At 36.0% G+C, this 21,465-nt stretch overlaps 1 protein-coding gene across 1 annotated transcript in view; it reads right to left on the reverse strand.

Moving 5' to 3' along the window:
- The window catches only part of LOC117334667 (transient receptor potential cation channel subfamily M member 3-like), a gene marked incomplete at its 5' end in the record, with an annotated part of 177,653 nt that overhangs the window by 60,188 nt on the left and 96,000 nt on the right, over positions 1-21,465 (reverse strand). Inside the window, 4 exon segments of the mRNA XM_033894419.1 lie at positions 4,525-4,625; positions 5,082-5,151; positions 6,606-6,729; positions 14,352-14,535. Of these exon segments, the coding sequence (XP_033750310.1) occupies positions 4,525-4,625; positions 5,082-5,151; positions 6,606-6,729; positions 14,352-14,535 (479 nt within the window).

Below are 21,465 nucleotides of genomic sequence, written 5' to 3' on the forward strand. Positions count from 1 at the left end.
GACATTTAAGTACTTTCATGTTTTCTATGAAGGGACAGGACATGCCTGCAGAATGCTGTTATGTACTGGCAGTGTCAACGATTGCTGGTGTATGTGTCCTCAACCTAGTGTCCCGTGTTAATGAACCAAAGAGATGTTAATGTCAATCAGGGGGTCACATCACTGAGGAACAACAATTATCAAAGGACCACAGATTGTCAGAATCAACATCTCATGTAAAATCTATTCTGTCTGACTGTCAGAATCAACATCTCATGTAAAATCTATTCTGTCTGACTGTCAGAATCAACATCTCATGTAAAATCTATTCTGTCTGACTGTCAGATTCAACAGCTCCTGTGAAATCTATTCCATCTTTTTGCCTTTTCTGCAAACTCACCTACTAGCAATACAAATATAACTCTAAACAAGAGGCCCAGGGGCCTTAACGGTCATCTGACTCTAAATTAAAAACCTTATCTAATTGTAGTATGTATTCTCTGTAGCAAGTATATAGTGGCACCATTTGCCATGGTGGCCATCTTGGATTTCTGACCGACCCAATAAATAACAACACTTGGTAAGGACCATCTCAGGATCATTTCTGGTAAGTTACAGCTGAATCCCATTGGGTGAATTTGAGAAGAAGTTTCAAATAGGCATTGTTAAGGAAAACCATGATTGCACAATCATGTTACAAATGGCCACCATGGCTGCCAAGTCAATGATTTTACGAGGCGGAAAAATATTAACACTTTTTTGGCACTCCTTCCTTAAAATCTTCACCAATTTCCAACTCAATGGCACCAGTGGAACTGGAGAAGAAGTTTAAAATGTTTTTTCAAGATGGTTGCCATGGTGGCCATCTTGGATTTCTGGCCGACCCGATAAATAACAACACTTGGTAAGGGCCATCTCAGGAAAATTTCTGGTAAGTTAGTGCTGAATCCCACTGATGGAATTTGAGAAGAAGTTTGAAATAGGTGTTGTTCAGGAAAACCATGATTGCGCAATCATCTTACAAAATGGCCACCATTGCTGCCATTTCAAAGTTTTTAACGAGGCCGAAAAAATAACAACACTATGTTGGCTCACCTTCCTTGATATCCTCACCCATTTCCAGCTCAATGGCACCAATGGAACTGGAGAAGAGGTTTAAAATGTGTTTTCAAGATGGCTGCCATGGTGGCCATCTTGTATTTCAGACCAACTCGAAAAATAACAACACTTGGTCAGATGACCTAATAAACATACCACTAGAAGCTGTGTGACAAGTTTATGTAAGCATAAAACCAGAAATGTAAGTGCTTTTTGTGGACTACTGCCTTCTGAACCTAGCTTTGTAAATGACTATGAATTCAAAGATGGCCAAATCAAAGTCATGCCTGTTTACATTTATGTAACATTTATTTGGCTTAATTCATCTTAACTACATCGTCTACAGCTTAAAAAGCAATGGTCTGGAATACATTTCAAGCAATCATGACCTTTGACTTTTACAACAACACCACCAAGAACAATTTCTGTTTTCCACACAGTTGCGGTTGTGTTCTTTTATCATGATTTAAATTAGTGGCGAAACAATTCACCATGGTGAACCGTAAACACCATATTTCTTCTTGGTTCGGTTTTCTGTACATCAATCTGGATATTCGATTCAGTTTGGTTCTGTAATTTAGAATTTTTTCCAAAAGTCAAACTTGGGACAAAACGTCTTCTAATTGGTAGAAAATGATTTAAACAAGCCAATGAAAAACAGCATGTCGATTACCAAGCACATGTAAACCACTATGGTGGCTAATACACCAGTTTTGTCGGCAGACTTACCAATAAAGTAAAAGGACCCACCAGCTAAATTCCCATCTGAGTTTTGGCAGCACTTTTGATCAACAAATTTAAAGCTACTAAGGTCCCTTATAAGATCTGCTTCGCACATTTCCAGTTGATTATGAGAGTAACTCTGACTTATCTTTAGTCTGGTATGTATATCTTACAATTAAACTTTTATTGTATGTGTGTGTATCGTATCGTAACATATTGTGTCACCATTTAATATCACGGTACGATACGATACGATACATATCATAAGCATGGCGTATCATTTCACCCCTAATGTACATGTAGTTCAACATCTGTTAAACTTATCAATTAGCCATGCAGACCAGTGATGAAGATCATTTTAAGATTTGTTTCTCAAATATCAACATCAGGTGAAAAGAAGAATAAGGCAAAGGTAAATAATCAATGATCATGATCAATTTTCCCTATCTTATGATAGACCGATTTGGGCACAGATTAACTTATGGATTGATTCCGCAAGTCACACCCTCGCTCAAAAATATCGGAGTAATTAAGTTATAAACAGTAAATCTAAACATATCAAGGTTACAGGGACAGAAACTAGCTTACAACTGCTGTCAAGTTGTGATATATTAATTATGACATAAACCTAGGTACTTAGCCTGTCAACGGTCTGGCCTTTTCAATGGTCAGATTGTCAACCACGCTGAGGTCAGATCTGTGACCAAAGGCTAAATATGGTGGTTATATTGCCCTGTAGGCTCATAAGGATCAATATAATATTATACTGGATTCCATAAATATACACTATATATATAGTTACGTTTGGCTTTGACTTATCTGGGCTAATTTCTAGGCTGACTGAAAAACTAATATTTCAAAATCTGGATTTTGAAAAATGTCTCAAATGTTTTTTCTAACAATAAATTTGTAAGTTTTTGTTTTACAAAAACAGAATTCAGAAGGAAGATTAAAACGATGATGTTGCTAAGTTACAAACAATAATATAATAGCAGTTTATTTGCATTTTCTGCTTAATAAATAATGACATTTCATTTTTAGATTATTTTCTTTGATCTAATATGATTTTTTCTATAAATATTGACACAATAAGCACACTGATAAGACATTCACTTTATAAACACATGATCGTGTGTCAGCTGTGTTGAGCGGTTTATGAGATACTATAGATGCAATACTTCGTTGTGCTTGTGTGTATTGATATCATGTACATCTTCAAATGAAAGTTATCATATCAAGCGCAGTGAATTTATGACATTTTGATACAATTCATACCTTTAAAAATCTTTCAGCAACCTGAATCCCCTTTTGGGTCTCATAAATATGAAAATACATTTTCCGTATATTGCCAATACACTCCATACCAATACTTTCACCTTGTAATAGTCATCAGCTGCAATCCTAACTGTGGACTGTGGTGATTTTCATAAAATCTTGCTTAAAACTTTTAACCTGAAGTAGGATAATCAAGTGCTGTCATGACAACCATTCACGCCTTCTTTAAATATAAGTGAGTTAAAAAATTGTTCTGGGAATGGATAGCTACATAAAATCTATCCGTAATAAACCTTGGTATATGGCTTATTTATATCACAGTCTATGGCAACAGTTTCTATGGCTGTGTCAACGATTAAAGAAGATATTTCCCTATTGGCAGTCGTGTCAGGATAAGAAGATTTAGTTACCAAGCAGGTTAGATGTCTGTGACTGTATTAAAAAGGTACAAATTGAATCAACATGACATTTAAGTTACCCAGGACAAAACAAAACTTTTTAATTTGATATTGAAGACAAAAGCAGGAAAGGTTCACTGTCGGTCAAATTCAGTATCTACAAGTGACATGCCGTCAGTTGAGCACCCCTAGCCTACATCAGAGACACAAATCTGTTTCCTGTAGTACTTATACATGTAGTTACCTGGATGTTACATCAATGTTTGACCAGTATAGACAAATGGACCGACAGATGGAGACCATTTCATATACTTAGCCAACATGGCTGAGTGGGAGATTAATAGAATCTTTCATAGGTATGTTCCTTGAAGAGGGATATTTCAACCTGCACAAGGGTTGAAATTTCCCTGTCTATGAAACGCACCCATGTTTGAATATTTTTCTTTCATGCGTACAAATAAACAAATTGCAGTCAGAATACGATGGATTCCCGATTCACATCAATTGTATGATGTCACAGAAACAATTCATTATTATGATGGTCTAGTGTGCATCAGCTGTCTTTCCTGAGGGAAATTGTTTTCTCTTACCCTGGACAGGGATATCCGCAGTTTTAGATTTCCTGATCTCACCCAAAGGAAAAGACAAGCTATACCGGCTCTTTGCGCATTCTCAACAATTGTATGAAGTTGACAATTCAATCATGTCATGTCAACATTGTCTTGCATTGATGTAACGGCAATATTAGATACTTAAGAATGTGACCAGGGTAAGAGAAAAATAATCATTCAACCCCAGGGAATTGAGACAGGAAAATCTTAACCCTCCGAGTAAAACACCTTAGCTGCCAAATACTCGGCAAGCATTGTGTTTGGCAACTGAAGAAATTTCCCCCTCGCGTTGAGATACCCCTATCTCACCCTCAAGGGGGTTAAATTTTCTTATTATCTTAATTTCCCCAGGCAAAATGGAATCAACCTGTCAAGTAAATAAAGGGAAAAAAAAAACAAAAAAAAACACATGATATAAAGAGTATGATGTGAAAACTTACTGGCCACTCCTGACCGTATACAAAAATGTGACTTCTGGCAATGTCCACTCTGTCCCAGGTTAAGGCAAGACTCAGCTGGTCAGGAGCACTGGCATTGGTTCCTACAACAATAGTTATTTGGTAGCTATGACCATGGATATTTGAGGATTTTTGAGTACAAAATGTTTCAATGGGATATCACTCCTGGTTCTTATTAATAAAAGTGGATACAGTATGCTAACAACCCTATGTTTTTGTTTGTTTGTTTTGGTTTTTTTTTTTTGGGGGGGGGGGGGGGGGGGGGATAGGGAATGGTTGGTTGTGTTGTGTTGATCATGGAGCTGATTCTCAATTGATATTATTTTGATATGAAGGTCAAATTCACGGCAATTCACCTTATTCCTGAAATGTTTTCTTTCCAATTCAAAAATGTTCCCTCCAAAATGACTCTTGACTCTATCCCAAACCACTGAATTGAAACCCAGACATTGTATTGTTTTGTTAAGTATACATACACCATTTAACTTATTACCTGTACACAGTTTGGAATCCTACAGCTCTGTAACTAGATCGCTTACCTTTGAGCAGTGCAGTGAGAATAGCAAGGTCTATATCCTGTGCTCCTTCTCCCATTCGGAACACAGTTATCTGTAACACAGAAATGCGTATCAATGGAACAGACATTTATATCACCAACAAATCTATTCTGGTCGTTACAGAATCTAAGCCCCTTTTTCTATTAGTGTAATATGAATGGAACTAGAGTGTCTAGAACATCTCAGTGGTGCCTCCATTACTTAATAATCAACGTCTCCAGTCATCCATTTTCAAATTAATTTAGTTGCTGACGACAAGATTCTATGGCTTATTTCACTGCTTATTACCAACTAATTCTTGTCCTTTCTCAGCCGTCAAACATTCAGAAGAAAATTATTTCTATCAACTTTTAAAGAATCATTTTAAACATCAAGGCAGGGATGAGACCACTTCAGATAGAATCGATATAATATCTTACCAGTAAGCATAGATCTAATTCTATCTTAATTCAAACAAGCATGCTAGGTATTAGTAAAACGATACATGTCCCCTAGCTACTGGCCCCTTCTAAAATTAGTAAGTGACCTTGACCCAAAACCCTGAAAATTGAACTTGATATGTAGTTACTCATACTGAAGTAACATACCAACATTCACCAACTTACCATGAAGTATGGTTGAGGAAAGTGTGGAAAACTGAAAGGAGGGAAGGGGAGGAAACCTATAGTCCCCCTGGTTTCATTGGTAGGGACTATTACCATCATTATTATTACAGACAGAACAGTAATCCATGTAAGTATCAGACATCTATAACACATCAAACTTCATATTGCAAAATGGAATTTATGACTTCCCAAGGAGATACTGACCTAAAAATATGGCCTTTATCCACATACATCTGTCAAACCCTGTATTTGCTGTCAGATGTTGACAATTTTATCGTAAAAATTATGTAATGGGAAAAATAAGTCCTTGAGTATTAAATCAACTGGAACATGCAAAAACTGTAGGCATGGAAAGCAGGGATGTTACTACAAAGAAATGGAAAATTGAATTGTCACACCTAGATTTTATGCAGCTAAGTTACTAGTTACCAGATAAGTAAAGATATATTATAGCTATTTAATAGTATCTTCAAAACCTGTCAGCAGGGTTCCTTGGGATTTTGTATGAAAGTATCTGTCATCTATTAGGGCTTAAGGGCCAGAGAAAGTAATTAAAATGTTTTAATTGTAAATAACTAATTCAAATGATTGCCAACATATTTGGAACTTCTGTGTCTATGATCTATGGTGACATGACTTATAGACTTTGAAGTTGTTTGCCTCTGTGAATTCTCCACTGCCAATAACATGACATCTTAATTAAAAGTCAAATCTCATAGATCCAAACACTTGGCCTTATTCAGGACATTATAGAATCTGTCTAAGTATTGTCCCGGGATGAAGTACTTATTTCTATCTCTGTCACTCAACAACATCTGGAGACAAGAATAACTTCATTAGGGGACATTGATTTTACGCCATCAACAGAAGGTAACAAAGGATTTAATATATCAACACTTACTAGCTCTTTTTTCTTTATGCAAAGCATCAACTCAATGAAGAGCTTCTCGGCTTGTTCCTGAGAATACTGAAAGGTCTTCTGAATGGTGAGAATGAGCTGATCTCGTAAACTCTCGGGCATTGTGCTGCAACAATTCAGAGAAGAAGAAAAAAGAATATTTTAACAACAGTTTCCATGACAATTCCCAGGTAGTGTTTTCCTTGTGTCAGTCCCTATAAGCTGATGTCAGGATTTACACAGTAAACAATCCAATCCTAACAAGTTCAAACTACTGTACAAGGATCATAAACAGTTTCAACAAGAACTATTGATATCTTTACATATTTAACTTACAAAGCAAAATTGTTGTTGTTTAATTTTAATTTTTTTTATCTGATCAAAATAATGGTAACAAGTCGGCAAAGATTCATAAAACAACATATTGGATATAAATCTTGTCATAATTCCCTTTTAATACTGCTTAAATCAATATTGTTTGAAAATTCACTTTTATTTTCAACTGAGACATTTGTTTTAGATTGTCAAGTCTGACTTCAAGCCTGTAAATCAAAAAGCAAGCAATCAAGCCAGCACAGTACTTCCTAAAGAAATAAAGATTTATGAATATCTCTTTTCCATGAATATATATCAGAAAATATTCCAAACGCAACTTGATTAAATGTCACTTAAGTGTCATTATAAAGTCACACAAGGAATTACTGAAAATGTGATTTATTGAATAAGCAATAAGTCCTCATTCTTCTTCCATTAATGTCTCTTTTCATTCAGACAATTTAAATTAATTTGTTTGTATCAGCCTGGCAAATGAAGACAAGAAAGTAGAGAAAAATACTCTAGACCTTCATATTCCATATCAAAGACAGTGGAACAATGTCTCCTGATCAGGAACCAGTAACTACACAAGAGTCCCAACAGGCCTGTACTGAGCACTTGTAATTTAATGTTGACCAAGTCCAATCTTGGCACATTATTTAATTGCTAAATGTCACAACCCTCTTAGTTATTCATAGTGGATGTAACTTTATGAAATGTGTAAAAATATTTGACATCTTTGACCTGGAAAGGGGATCAAAGGTAATTTACTTGAACCAACTTGAAAGCTTTCCTTTTCAGCATAAAGCAGGCAAAATACTATCACCCAAGGTCTATTTTATTCAGAAGTCACATAAGGAAAAGTTAAGTTACACTTCGGACAGATGGACCTTGGACTTTACTTGGTCTCCTTTTACAGGAGTATAGAAATGATTTCAGCATTACTGTGGGGTAAGTATGATTTTGTCTACAATGCAAGTGATCCCATGCCCCTAGTATAAAGTTCATGTACATGATGAGCTGTGTTATGCTGACAGAGAATGGACATACTTTAGTATTCTATGTAGAGTTCAAAGTTCAAAATGTAGATCAGCATGGACATACTTTAGTATTCTATGTAGAGTTCAAAGTTCAAAATGTAGATCAGCATGGACATACTTTAGTATTCTATGTAGAGTTCAAAGTTCAAAATATAGATCAGAGTTGACTTAATTCTGATACATGGTACACCACCATTGCCCAAATATATCATTCCAGTGACAAGTAGTGTAGAAGATACAGTTCTGATAAGATTAAGTTCTGAAGGACAGACAAAAAATACTGAAGTAAACAGCACAAACCTACCAGTATGAACCCAGAACAATCCCAGAAGAGCATTGTAAGTGTTCATAATATATACATCTCAGACTTTTGAAGCTAAAACTGAATTCATTTTTATTATCAACATCTCCTATTTGTAGACAATGATACCACTGGGAGTATATTACTCTTCGGTAAGCAGACCCATATATATAATATACAATGTCAGAAAGGTCCCTTTTTGTGCTAAGCCATCACATCAAGTGTCACAGACACTGATTTCCTCACCCCCCTGGGGTTACCCAGTTATCCTTTTCACTAATAGGGGTAACAGTAGTTTTTTCTGGCCTTTCAAATCTGTTAGATATGTTTCTAGTATTGACGCAGATGTTGCATTCCAGGACAAACTTTAAGAATCTATCAATACCATTGTAAAGCAGGGAAACACAATGCTGTGCCAATTCTGCATCAAAATGAAAAGTTGTTTTTAAAATACATTAAACCAGTCTGATTAAGCTTAGACTTTCAAGGCCTTTTGTCAATCTGCAATCCTTTTTTCATTTAACTGCTCTTTTATTTCAGAAAGTCATATTATTTCTTTTTTTAAATATACATCCTCAGGATATGGTGTCAACTCCTGAATCACTTTAATTCTGGATGATCAATATGTCCAGTATGTATTCTTTATCTTTCTGTAAGCACCAATATGTAACTGTCATCCTGTCAACACAAATATTTTGGCTGCAGGATATAGTGCTCTTGCTTTTTGAAAGAAACTTCTAAATGTGTAAAAAAGAAATTGCATCTTTTTGACATGTTAACTCTTATCATGCTGTGGAAGGATTACCTCCCCTCTATATATGGATGGTGAGTAATATTTATGACAATTGAAATTGTTTTTAATCAAACAAAAAAATTTCCGATTGTATGAATATAAAAGTTTATAGAAATTATATTTATATGATCAAATTCAGGAAAAACTAGGAAATGTTTGTTAAACATAAATGCCCCGCAGCCACATGATACAGTTTGGTGAGGATGTCATCAGTAGTTCCTGAGATTAGCTATAGTTACACAGCAACGGGGCCTTAACTTTTGATCAGTTGATGTCCTGATGCACTGTGACCAACTTTTCTTCATAACATCACAACAAAATGTTAACCAGTAAGGTAGCAGTGTACAGTAAAAATGCCAAATTCTGAAAAATATGGCACATGCTTTAGATATGTAAACATTGCCAGTTAACCTTACATATAACCTCTAATAAAGTATATATATTTGAAATCTGTACAACATTTGCAATTTTAATAGAGCTCTGAAGGATAAGTAAACTGATATTTTCTGTGATTTTTAGAGCTGTGAATACCATGGTAACAGCTTATAAAATTCTCAAAAATTGCAAAATATTATGATATTTGACCCAAAATGGCACAATTCTCTACACAATTTTTTTTCTGAAACCTATTTAAAATTAAATATCTCTATCCCAAAGACAGAATTAATCTTGTTTGGACATATGTTGTAAATTAAGTTTTTCCGCTATCTTACCTTTTCTGTGGGCTTCCATTTTGCGCTGTAGGCGAAACTAAATTTCCTGTGTAAACACACGTTCGGAAAATCCGGATATTTAAAATCCGGAACCAATTTATTGATTTTTGTTTTAATAAATGTGAAGCCTGTATGTACTACTTCATACTGGATATACCAATTATAGTGTACATTTATTTTTTCATTTTTTATACATATCATAATACAGGAGTTATTTGCTTAACAAAAAAATTGCCCATGGCCAGGCTGTCTTACTGTGGTGTGCTACCTTATACATCACTTTCGTTAATTCTAATTTTACTAAAAACCCCATGAATGTCTAGAATATGTTCCGACGAACAAAATGACATATCGGGTTACTGTGTATCTTTAATAGTCACCGAGTATTGCTGATTTCCCTGAGAGGTGTATTTTGACAACTTTTTCTCCCAATCCAGTAATAAGGGGAGGTAATTTTAAAGATGAAAACTCCCATAATTCTGTATATCTCTTGAATAAAGTTGTGTTTTGAGTTGAATGTGGTACTTTGAGTCTCTGTGCATGTAATCAAGCAAAAAATACTATACAACTATCAAATTTAGCCTTGTAATATGACGTCATAGTTACCATGACGTCATCAGTAACTATGACGTCATCAGATGGTATCTATGACGTCATAAATACTCAATGGTGTCATAATAAATAACCAAATTCCTTTCCAAACCTCAGCTTAGCAACACATGCAATATTCTAACTGATAAATCATGACATGACATCCAAGATTTCAAAATGTCATGCCTATGACATCACAGTCATCTGTTTCCACCCCGGTAATTCAGATATGTACCAATGATCATATGAAAGTGTCCGCTGATCCCATTTTATGCGGAAAATGCTATTTTTTCTGCTTTACCGAAGGAAGTGACAATAATTGACAATATTGTATCAACCGTACACTCCATCAATTGAAATTACATGCTTACCAATGTATAAATAAATTGAAAATAATGGTTTCACCAAATATTTCAAAAAATAACACTTACTGTAATAGTTTCCATGGATACGGGGTAATAAATCAGGTAAAACAAACCAGAATTCGGTCTATATGGTTTGTTAGATACCCAATAAGTTATTTTGGGTTTGTTATAAAACATAGAATATCTTTTCAATTTACACTGACTCATTAACATTATGCTTAATTAACCCACCCTTAAAATGGGTAAATATGCGAGTTACCTCCCTTGATTCCTCTAATATGACAAGCCTGATAATAAACAAGTTTTAAATTGTTTTTATGCATTTTTGAGCAATAATGAACTAAAATGAAGCTTAATCAAGCATAATTAAGCACAATTTCCAAAAAATAACATTTTTCAGCCCTTATAAGGTAGCAGTGTACAGTAAAAATGCCAAATTCTGAAAAATATGGCACATGCTTTAGATATGTAAACATTGCCAGTTAACCTTACATATAACCTCTAATAAAGTATATATATTTGAAATCTGTACAACATTTGCAATTTTAATAGAGCTCTGAAGGATAAGTAAACTGATATTTTCTGTGATTTTTAGAGCTGTGAATACCATGGTAACAGCTTATAAAATTCTCAAAAATTGCAAAATATTATGATATTTGACCCAAAATGGCACAATTCTCTACACAATTTTTTTTCTGAAACCTATTTAAAATTAAATATCTCTATCCCAAAGACAGAATTAATCTTGTTTGGACATATGTTGTAAATTAAGTTTTTCCGCTATCTTACCTTTTCTGTGGGCTTCCATTTTGCGCTGTAGGCGAAACTAAATTTCCTGTGTAAACACACGTTCGGAAAATCCGGATATTTAAAATCCGGAACCAATTTATTGATTTTTGTTTTAATAAATGTGAAGCCTGTATGTACTACTTCATACTGGATATACCAATTATAGTGTACATTTATTTTTTCATTTTTTATACATATCATAATACAGGAGTTATTTGCTTAACAAAAAAATTGCCCATGGCCAGGCTGTCTTACTGTGGTGTGCTACCTAAGGAGCAAAAAAACAGATTTTGTTTTTAATATCAAAATCCAAGATGACTGGTCTATAGCAACAATCTTTAATCTGATAGGTCCAAAAATTACCAAGCAGATCCAGGATGCATGGAAAATCATTATGTAATATTTCAAAAACATACTCCGTTTACTGAAGTTGTTAATTGGTTAAGAAACAGATATACTAAAACATCAGATAAAACAATAATTCCTTTTTAGATTTTGCATCAACTAATCAACATTTACCTGTCCTCCAGTGTGTATTTGACAGGTAAGGTAGAGATGGAGTTGACAATTACCGGTATGTCAAGTCCATGACTGTATTAATAGGTAAGGTAGAGGTGGAGTTGACACTTACCTGTATGTCATTAGTCCATGACTGTAGGTAAGGTAGAGGGGGAGTTGATACTTACCTGTATGTCATTAGTCCATGACTGTATTAATAGGTAAGGTAGAGGTGGAGTTGACACTTACCTGTACGTCATTAGTCCATGACTGTATTAATAGGTAAGGTAGAGGTAGAGTTGACACTTACCTGTATGTCATTAGTCCATGACTGTAGGTAAGGTAGAGGTGGAGTTGACACTTACCTGTATGTCATTAGTCCATGACTGTAGGTAAGGTAGAGGGGGAGTTGACACTTACCTGTATGTCATTAGTCCATGACTGTAGGTAAGGTAGAGGTGGAGTTGACACTTACCTGTATGTCATTAGTCCATGACTGTATTAATAGGTAAGGTAGAGGTAGAGTTGATACTTACCTGTATGTCATTAGTCCATGACTGTATTAATAGGTAAGGTAGAGGGGGAGTTGACACTTACCTGTATGTCATTAGTCCATGACTGTAGGTAAGGTAGAGGTGGAGTTGACACTTACCTGTATGTCATTAGTCCATGACTGTAGGTAAGGTAGAGGGGGAGTTGACACTTACCTGTATGTCATTAGTCCATGACTGTATTAATAGGTAAGGTAGAGGTGGAGTTGACACTTACCTGTATGTCATTAGTCCATGACTGTAGGTAAGGTAGAGGGGGAGTTGACACTTACCTGTACGTCATTAGTCCATGACTGTATTAATAGGTAAGGTAGAGGTGGAGTTGACACTTACCTGTATGTCATTAGTCCATGACTGTAGGTAAGGTAGAGGTGGAGTTGATACTTACCTGTACGTCGTTAGTCCATGACTGTAGGTAAGGTAGAGGTGGAGTTGACACTTACCTGTACGTCATTAGTCCATGACTGTATTAATAGGTAAGGTAGAGGTGGAGTTGACACTTACCTGTACGTCATTAGTCCATGACTGTAGGTAAGGTAGAGGTGGAGTTGACACTTACCTGTACGTCATTAGTCCATGACTGTAGGTAAGGTAGAGGTGGAGTTGACACTTACCTGTATGTCATTAGTCCATGACTGTATTAATAGGTAAGGTAGAGGTGGAGTTGACACTTACCTGTATGTCATTAGTTCATGACTGTATTAATAGGTAAGGTAGAGGTGGAGTTGACACTTACCTGTACGTCGTTAGTCCATGACTGTATTAATAGGTAAGGTAGAGGTGGAGTTGACACTTACCTGTACGTCATTAGTCCATGACTGTAGGTAAGGTAGAGGGGGAGTTGACACTTACCTGTATGTCATTAGTCCATGACTGTAGGTAAGGTAGAGGTGGAGTTGACACTTACCTGTACGTCATTAGTCCATGACTGTATTAATAGGTAAGGTAGAGGTGGAGTTGACACTTACCTGTATGTCATTAGTCCATGACTGTAGGTAAGGTAGAGGTGGAGTTGACACTTACCTGTACGTCATTAGTCCATGACTGTATTAATAGGTAAGGTAGAGGTGGAGTTGACACTTACCTGTACGTCATTAGTCCATGACTGTATTAATAGGTAAGGTAGAGGTGGAGTTGACACTTACCTGTATGTCGTTAGTCCATGACTGTATTAATAGGTAAGGTAGAGGTGGAGTTGACACTTACCTGTACGTCATTAGTCCATGACTGTATTAATAGGTAAGGTAGAGGTGGAGTTGACACTTACCTGTATGTCGTTAGTCCATGACTGTATTAATAGGTAAGGTAGAGGTGGAGTTGACACTTACCTGTATGTCATTAGTCCATGACTGTAGGTAAGGTAGAGGGGGAGTTGACACTTACCTGTACGTCGTTAGTCCATGACTGTATTAATAGGTAAGGTAGAGGTGGAGTTGACACTTACCTGTACGTCATTAGTCCATGACTGTAGGTAAGGTAGAGGTGGAGTTGATACTTACCTGTACGTCATTAGTCCATGACTTTATTAATAGGTAAGGTAGAGGTGGAGTTGACACTTACCTGTATGTCATTAGTCCATGACTGTATTAATAGGTAAGGTAGAGGTGGAGTTGACACTTACCTGTATGTCATTAGTCCATGACTGTATTAATAGGTAAGGTAGAGGTGGAGTTGACACTTACCTGTACGTCATTAGTCCATGACTGTAGTTAAGGTAGAGGTGGAGTTGACACTTACTTGCCCTTCAATATGTTTTTAATATGTAATTAGGGAGATGTGAAGTTGACACTTACCCATCCTCCAGGGTGTACTTGTGTGTAAATGCGAGGAGGTCTGCAGCACGACCACTCCCATCACAGACAACAACAGGAACAGGTGGTGAGTCTGTGACATACTCCAGTACGGACCGAATGGTATTGGCCCCACCCTCCAACACCACACATATTACAGGTACACCGCGTCCCTTGACACCACTTGCTGAAAATACATAAGATTTTGATAAAAGCTTATGTCCTGATTTTGGAGCGAAGATTCTCATCAGAACAGTGTACTCACAACAAAGATGAATCTATTGACAACTTCCTTTGCCCCATTCTATGAATTCAGTTGAGTCCATTTATTGAATAAAACTGACACACATACAGTACATAACTGTGAATTGAATGTGGGAATTCCAAATACGTTTTCAACAATGCTCCATATCACAGAATTTGACAATATCGGCAATATATTGTGCTTCACATCATCCGGTAGCATTTTTTGGCATTGTCAATTTACAGGGAACTGAAAAAAATGTGCAAACATTTTCTTAAAATGTCACACCAATGTTTCCATTTTAATTCGCATGACTGCCAGCAATCGGGAAAATTAAGCCATCAACAATGTTAGATGTCATGAAGGCAATCCCAGAAAAGTTCTAACCATCAACTGTCAAAACCACCAGGGCTGGAACAATCTTTTTTCTCACTGTTCAGTTTAAAATATTCATAGAAACAAAATCCATGAGATAGTGTGGAATGGATGATTATCCTGTCACTAGGTGGTGCTGTAACTTTTCTGACTCTAGGTGGAGTTGCCTTGTCCAACACTGGGGATGCCTTAACTTCCGGACACCAGGTGGAGCTTCAATATATAACACAAGGTGGTGCTGTAACACTTCTGACACCAGATGGAGCTGGCTTATGTAACAGTAGGCGGTGCTGTAAATATTCTGACACCAGGTGGAGCTGCCATATATAACACTAGGTGGTGCTGTAACATTTCTGACACCAGATGGAGCTGGCGTATGCAACACTAGGTGGTGCTGTAACATTTCTGACACCAGGTGGAGCTACCATGTCTAGCACTAGGTGGTGCTGTACACTCAACACCAGGTGACGTTGCATGCATTTAAACCACAACTGTTTATTGGTTGATACCATTGCACAAGTCACATTGGATGGTGTTATAGTACTGTACTCCTGAATGACTGATACAGGAACCAGACAGTTCACAATTGGCCTTGCCATGAGGAAAGTGGCCCCAAGTTGTATGACAAACACCTGATTCATGTACCTACACATCCCCATGTACTTGTAACATGGATGGTGCCAACAGCATGATGCATATCCAATACACAATATAATGGTCTGCTATATTATGACTATGCTGCCTGTTAGTCCCCATAAGAAAGTATGCAGTTCAGCATATGTTGATGATTAGAGTAAATATCACACATCATGATAAAGCAATATTGTAGATTTGACACATTGTACCTGGCAACATCTATTACTTCAGTGTAGAACTGCTAAGAACTGTTAACTTTTTCACATACAAAATGTAAATTGTATAATCATGAAAGGAAGAAAAAATCATATTCAAAACCATACACATCTAATAACAGCAAACTAATAATATCAAGTATAACAGTCATCATGTATCAAAATACAATGTAATGATTTTAGGTAAAATCAAGAAGAATGAACAGTGTATGTTAGCAATATAAGACCTAGCTGTTTAGTCATTCAGCATCTCTAGAATTTTCAAGAATGTGACTAAACATCAATAGACACTTCTAACATGTACGAATACACAGCAGCCAAAAGACCATTAGTCTACATGTCTGGTGAGCACATAAGCCTTCCTCTCTGTACAGACACCTGCACAGACTTGATCTACTCCAAAGTTAGACAATTGAGAATAGATTACCATAAGAACCAGACTGTATTTCCTCTGCCATAGCAAAACCAATGTATTCTTTTTTTCTGTTTTTTTTTTTTGAGGGAGAGGGGGAAACAGACGGACTATTTGAAAGGCTATATACTCTCAGAAGACGAATAACGTGCTTTGTTGAAAACTTTAAAAAATTAAAACTGCCAATAAAATTCTATCTACAAGCCATATTTATAACCAGTGCCATCAGTTCAGGTGTAAAGTGTGTGATAGATTTGTTTAGTTTCTCTAAGTGTTCATTTGTGAATATCTGAAGACACTGAACGGCTTTAGTAAAGAATAAGTTCATACAAGGATGACATTTTGTACTGCCATATTACAACAGTTCTTGCATCATCAATATCAAATTCCTTTTCAAACTCTTATTTAAATTGTTCAAGGTTGATTCAGCCATTTTCTTGAATATGTATCAGTATGAGACACAACTAGCCTTTGAACTGCCACACCCAATACATGCATTCAAGATTTATACAAGGAGTTGGTTTTTTAATCAGGATTGAAAGAACATTTCCATACATAGAACATTTCCCTACATATATTGTTCTATGTCTCTTTAAACATTTTATACACAAATAAAACACTGAAAGGACTTTCCAAGGTCATGCCACGATTGAAGGTTTTTCAAGGTCAAAAGTAAATCAAGGACATTTCCTTTCCAAGGTCACATAGCAAATATGGAAATAACAAGTCACCATGTATGTCTAGTGCTTAACCTATGACAAATAAGTATAATTTCAACCTTACACAAGTTATAGTCTATACAAAACATGGACTTTATCAGTGATATCCACGAATAGAGTGTAGTCTACCATACACCCAGTCATGCCAGTGGACAGATGTATGTATTCTAAGAAATATTTCATAGTTCTTATTGCCTATTTGTACTTGTGTGAAAATGAAACAATGAGAACATGTCATACATCTTTTTTGTCTTCAGAAATTATGCACAGACTGAACAAAATCCATTATCCGACCTTATAATTTATGATTTTACCTGCCATCTGTAATTCACTGTCATAAGATTTGAATGGAATCAATGATGTATTGAAATAAAGTATACAGTATTTTTTATTACCAAATGCCATAATATATGACAGTTGTATTCATTTAAGGATGGGCTTCCTCATGCGACATGCATGCCTGTGTCATGAGTGTGACTTTTGGGAGGCTGTAGTATGTTTATGTGTCAGACTATGATAGCGTGAACTGATGTCCACTTTAAAGTGTTATGTACTGAAGACAGCCAACAGGACATCTCACCAGGTCACATACTGACAATGGGTGAACTATTTGTACCACTCCAAATATTCTGAGCATTATCTGTAAGCATGTAGACAATACCATTTTTATAGACTCTGGTAAATCTTGGCCAGGGAAGATACCCTGAAAGCCTTCCTTACAGGGGCAATTGCTCAACTAGACCACCAAACGAGACATTTTGGAATATGGAGAATGGAAACAAAGAAAAAGATCCCAAATTTAGTCGCCTCTTACGAATCGTACAACAGGGATAGCAGGAACAAATCTTAATTACACCCTACCTGTAGGGCACGTCAGTTGTATGTCATAAATTTTATCAACATAATGCATTCCAACAAAAGGTGTGAGCTTCAATACAGATAAATATATTCCTAATAACAATTTTTAAAACCCTTATACAGATATCTGTATATCATCACAAGCTTCATTAGGGCACTTTTAAGATGATTGTATCATCATGTCACAGAAGTTTTTTTGATTTCCTCAGGAAAAGATACTTAATGACTGTTGGAAATTGCTGGTCTTCTAATGAAGTTTTATCAGACACTGAGTTCTACAATAACATTTTTACCATGACAACCAATACACACCTTAGACTTGAAAAGTATTTTAATTTCAGAGTACAGCTAACCTAGTAATTGTAGCGTGCGGCACCCAACTTACGTACATTCCACCCAAGTTTCTGTCATTTAAACATGATTATAGAAAACTTCTAAGACCTGAAGCCACACATGCAACACGCCACTATATGACAGAGAGAAGTTTAATTAAACGTTAAGTATATGGGAGCCTCCATGTGATTTGTACAGCCTGATAGATCCTGGTAATCTAAGGTGTCATGTTTGTCTGGAGCCGATATCCAAAGAAAGTTGACAGAGTGGCAATACTGAACTCAGGGTCAGTATTAGCAACAGTTGAATTATCTTCATGCTGGCATCTACAGAGTTTTCTCTATTAATGGTCAACCTATCACCTTCAGCCATTCATTTAAATGGCTCAAAATATCCACTTTTATAAAACAAATTGATGAAGGATTATCAATACAATATTTGCAAATCAATTTGAGCGATCTATAAAATTTGATTTTTACACATCAACAAGAGCTGTTTTGAAGACAAAAGCAAAAAGGGCATGTAATTTCAAAATCTATGCAAAACTGATTCAAGAAATTTTCCCCTGCATTTCATGAACCTGTTTAAAACTTTTGGATATAATAAGGACTTTTAAGTAGCTTTATTATTAGCTAGCTGTATACATTGTTAAAACAGTCTAAACTTGGGATCTGTTGAGTATACGCACCTAAATGGTGTGAACTCTCAGACACACATATTGATCTCCTCAGGAATAGCTGTACTGGGAATTCTACTGTAGGACACACACACTTTTAGGGAACAATCTCACATTCTTACACAGTACTAAAGGTATCAAGGAGTTCAGAAACTACTCCTAATGCTCACAGCTATTTGTAAATGTAAGTAACATTTGACCAGGGATGTAAGTGAAAAAGTCCTTATTCAGATCAAATCTTACTTAGATAATGCAAATGTGAGCGCATGCTTCTTACAGAATATAAGCTTTCCCTAGAGAGTTATAACCATTTAAACCACTGAACAATATATCCCAGAGAGATCTCAGTGCCCACCATTGAATGATCTATATTGAGTTTAATGTAAAATAAATCTATCAAGCACTTTCTGAGAAACAATAACAAACATCAATCAATTCCAATATGGCCACCTTCAGCCATTTTGATTCTCTGATCAGACTCAAAATCAAAATTAAAATGAACATAAAACTAGGGACAGAGATGGGAACCTATATATTAAGATTGACAATATCCTTCCAAAACTTCTCAAGAACCAGCGATAACAAACTTAAACAGGCAAAATCCAAGATGGGCACCATTTCATTTTGTTGACCAGTCCCAAAATTAAATGGGCACAAAAAAGTACCAAGTGGAACTAGCGTATGAAGTTTGAGAAATATCCGTCCAGTACTTGTCAAGAAATAGCAATAACAAGGATTGTTGAGGGATGGAAGACAAACAAGGGACCACAGATGTAGGGTGATTTGAACTGTGGGTTAAAAGGTAGTTATCAGGTGTTTAGGAAATACTGTGAAAAAATATTGAAGTTTAAATTCTTTATTGATAATCAAATTTAGACTGCAACACTAATGTGTTTTCAAAAGGTGTTCCTTTATTGGTGAGGATCTCTCCAAAGATGGCAAAAATGATTTTGAAAAATTAAATCCAATAATGAGGTTTGTAGAAATTCCTAAACGGTTGATAAGAATTTCTGAGAAGAATATTTCTCTCTCATTAAGGTAAAAGACAGGTCCTCAGATCCACTGAACTTTTCTATCAATATCTATCAAAGCTGCCAAATGTGCAGAAAAAGATAACTGAGGGTTTTATCCATTTATCGGAAAGTTTGTGAGCACCTCATTAGTCAGCTGCCAATTGTTTCAATTACCAGCGTGTCTCAGCTAACATTGCAGTACATCAACAGACTGTGTGGTTCTGCCACATACTCACTACTGCCACAGCCTTGTCATATAAAACAGTACAGCCACATAATGGTTGTGTGACTGGCCATTATAAACTCCCCAACCGACAACAACACAAGTACCGGAGGTGTCTCATCGACATAGCCATTTTTCTGTCCTATTACCCACTTTTCTCAATGGAAATTTTTTCCTAAATGGTTTGTTTTCACGGAAAAAAAAGGGAACTGTCATTTAAGATAGAATCAGATAGGTATTGACCTAGTGCTAGCGTTTCCCACGAGGGTGCTTAATATACACCGTTTGTATATATGTGACACTCTCTAGAATATTTTAAGTGCTTGCTTTGTTCATGGCATAGACATATGACAAGCCTGAAGGAGAGGTTAGACAATTCTCATAGAGGTTACTTGGTATGACCTTGAGAATCCAAAAGGACAAGAGTCAGGAGGGGGTCAATAGTCGTGGAATAGCTCACCTACCCTTTACTTACATCAAATAGGTTATATACACTGATATGAAAACAGCAGATATATAAGAATAAAAACATAAAATTTCAGCAAGTCTTTCCTTTTTTTTTCTTTTTATTCAGCTTGGCCCATTACATTCTACCCCAAGAGGACCAAGGCTGCTCATTATATAACATGGGCAGGTGTAGTGATTACTGGCATATCGTGCACAAGTATATAGTCTTCTGTGGTAGTGCATTTTCGGGACTACATAATACGGCTTTCATGTTTCCAGTTGTGTCTTTCCCATCTACCCAAGAGGGAATCATGCTACATCCTATACAATTAAATTAAGCTCCAATTTTTAAAGGAATGGAAACTTACATATAAATCACTTATCTATCACAACAGTCATAAATAATACTGTTTAAAGTTACAGTAGAGGTAACTATTTCTGGAGACAGATGGAGAAGCTGATTTAGTATTCCTGTAACTTCAAGATAAATGATATTATATCATACAGGAATCAAGTGACTATAGGTCTGAACTTTTGTATAGCCCACTATATAGAGTAGGAAATCACAGAATTCTTCAATAGGAGTGGTGCATTAATCTAAAACAAACTCCGGAATCTGAATGCTCTGGAAGGTTGTTGACCTAAATCGAATACATAAAATTTCACACATTACACCCTGGGGTTATTAAAATAATTCTCCCAGCATTCAAGCTCCAAACCCATATTTTATCTCAAAGGTTTGAGTCAGCCAACAACCTCCATGGCATTCTTTTTTCTTGCAGAAAATCAAATCTCAAACTAAATGTATATATAGCTCACTGAGACAAGCAATGCTTATGTTACCACCAATGTAACAATTGTCTTCTCCACACACCAACATTTAAACACAGTATCTATACATAACCGTATAGACTGAATCAGACCAATACCCCTAGCTGATCCGCCATCCATCATCCGAGAAATTTC

The sequence above is a fragment of the Pecten maximus genome, chromosome 9 (genome assembly GCF_902652985.1).
Source record: "Pecten maximus chromosome 9, xPecMax1.1, whole genome shotgun sequence".
NCBI lineage: Eukaryota > Metazoa > Mollusca > Bivalvia > Pectinida > Pectinidae > Pecten > Pecten maximus.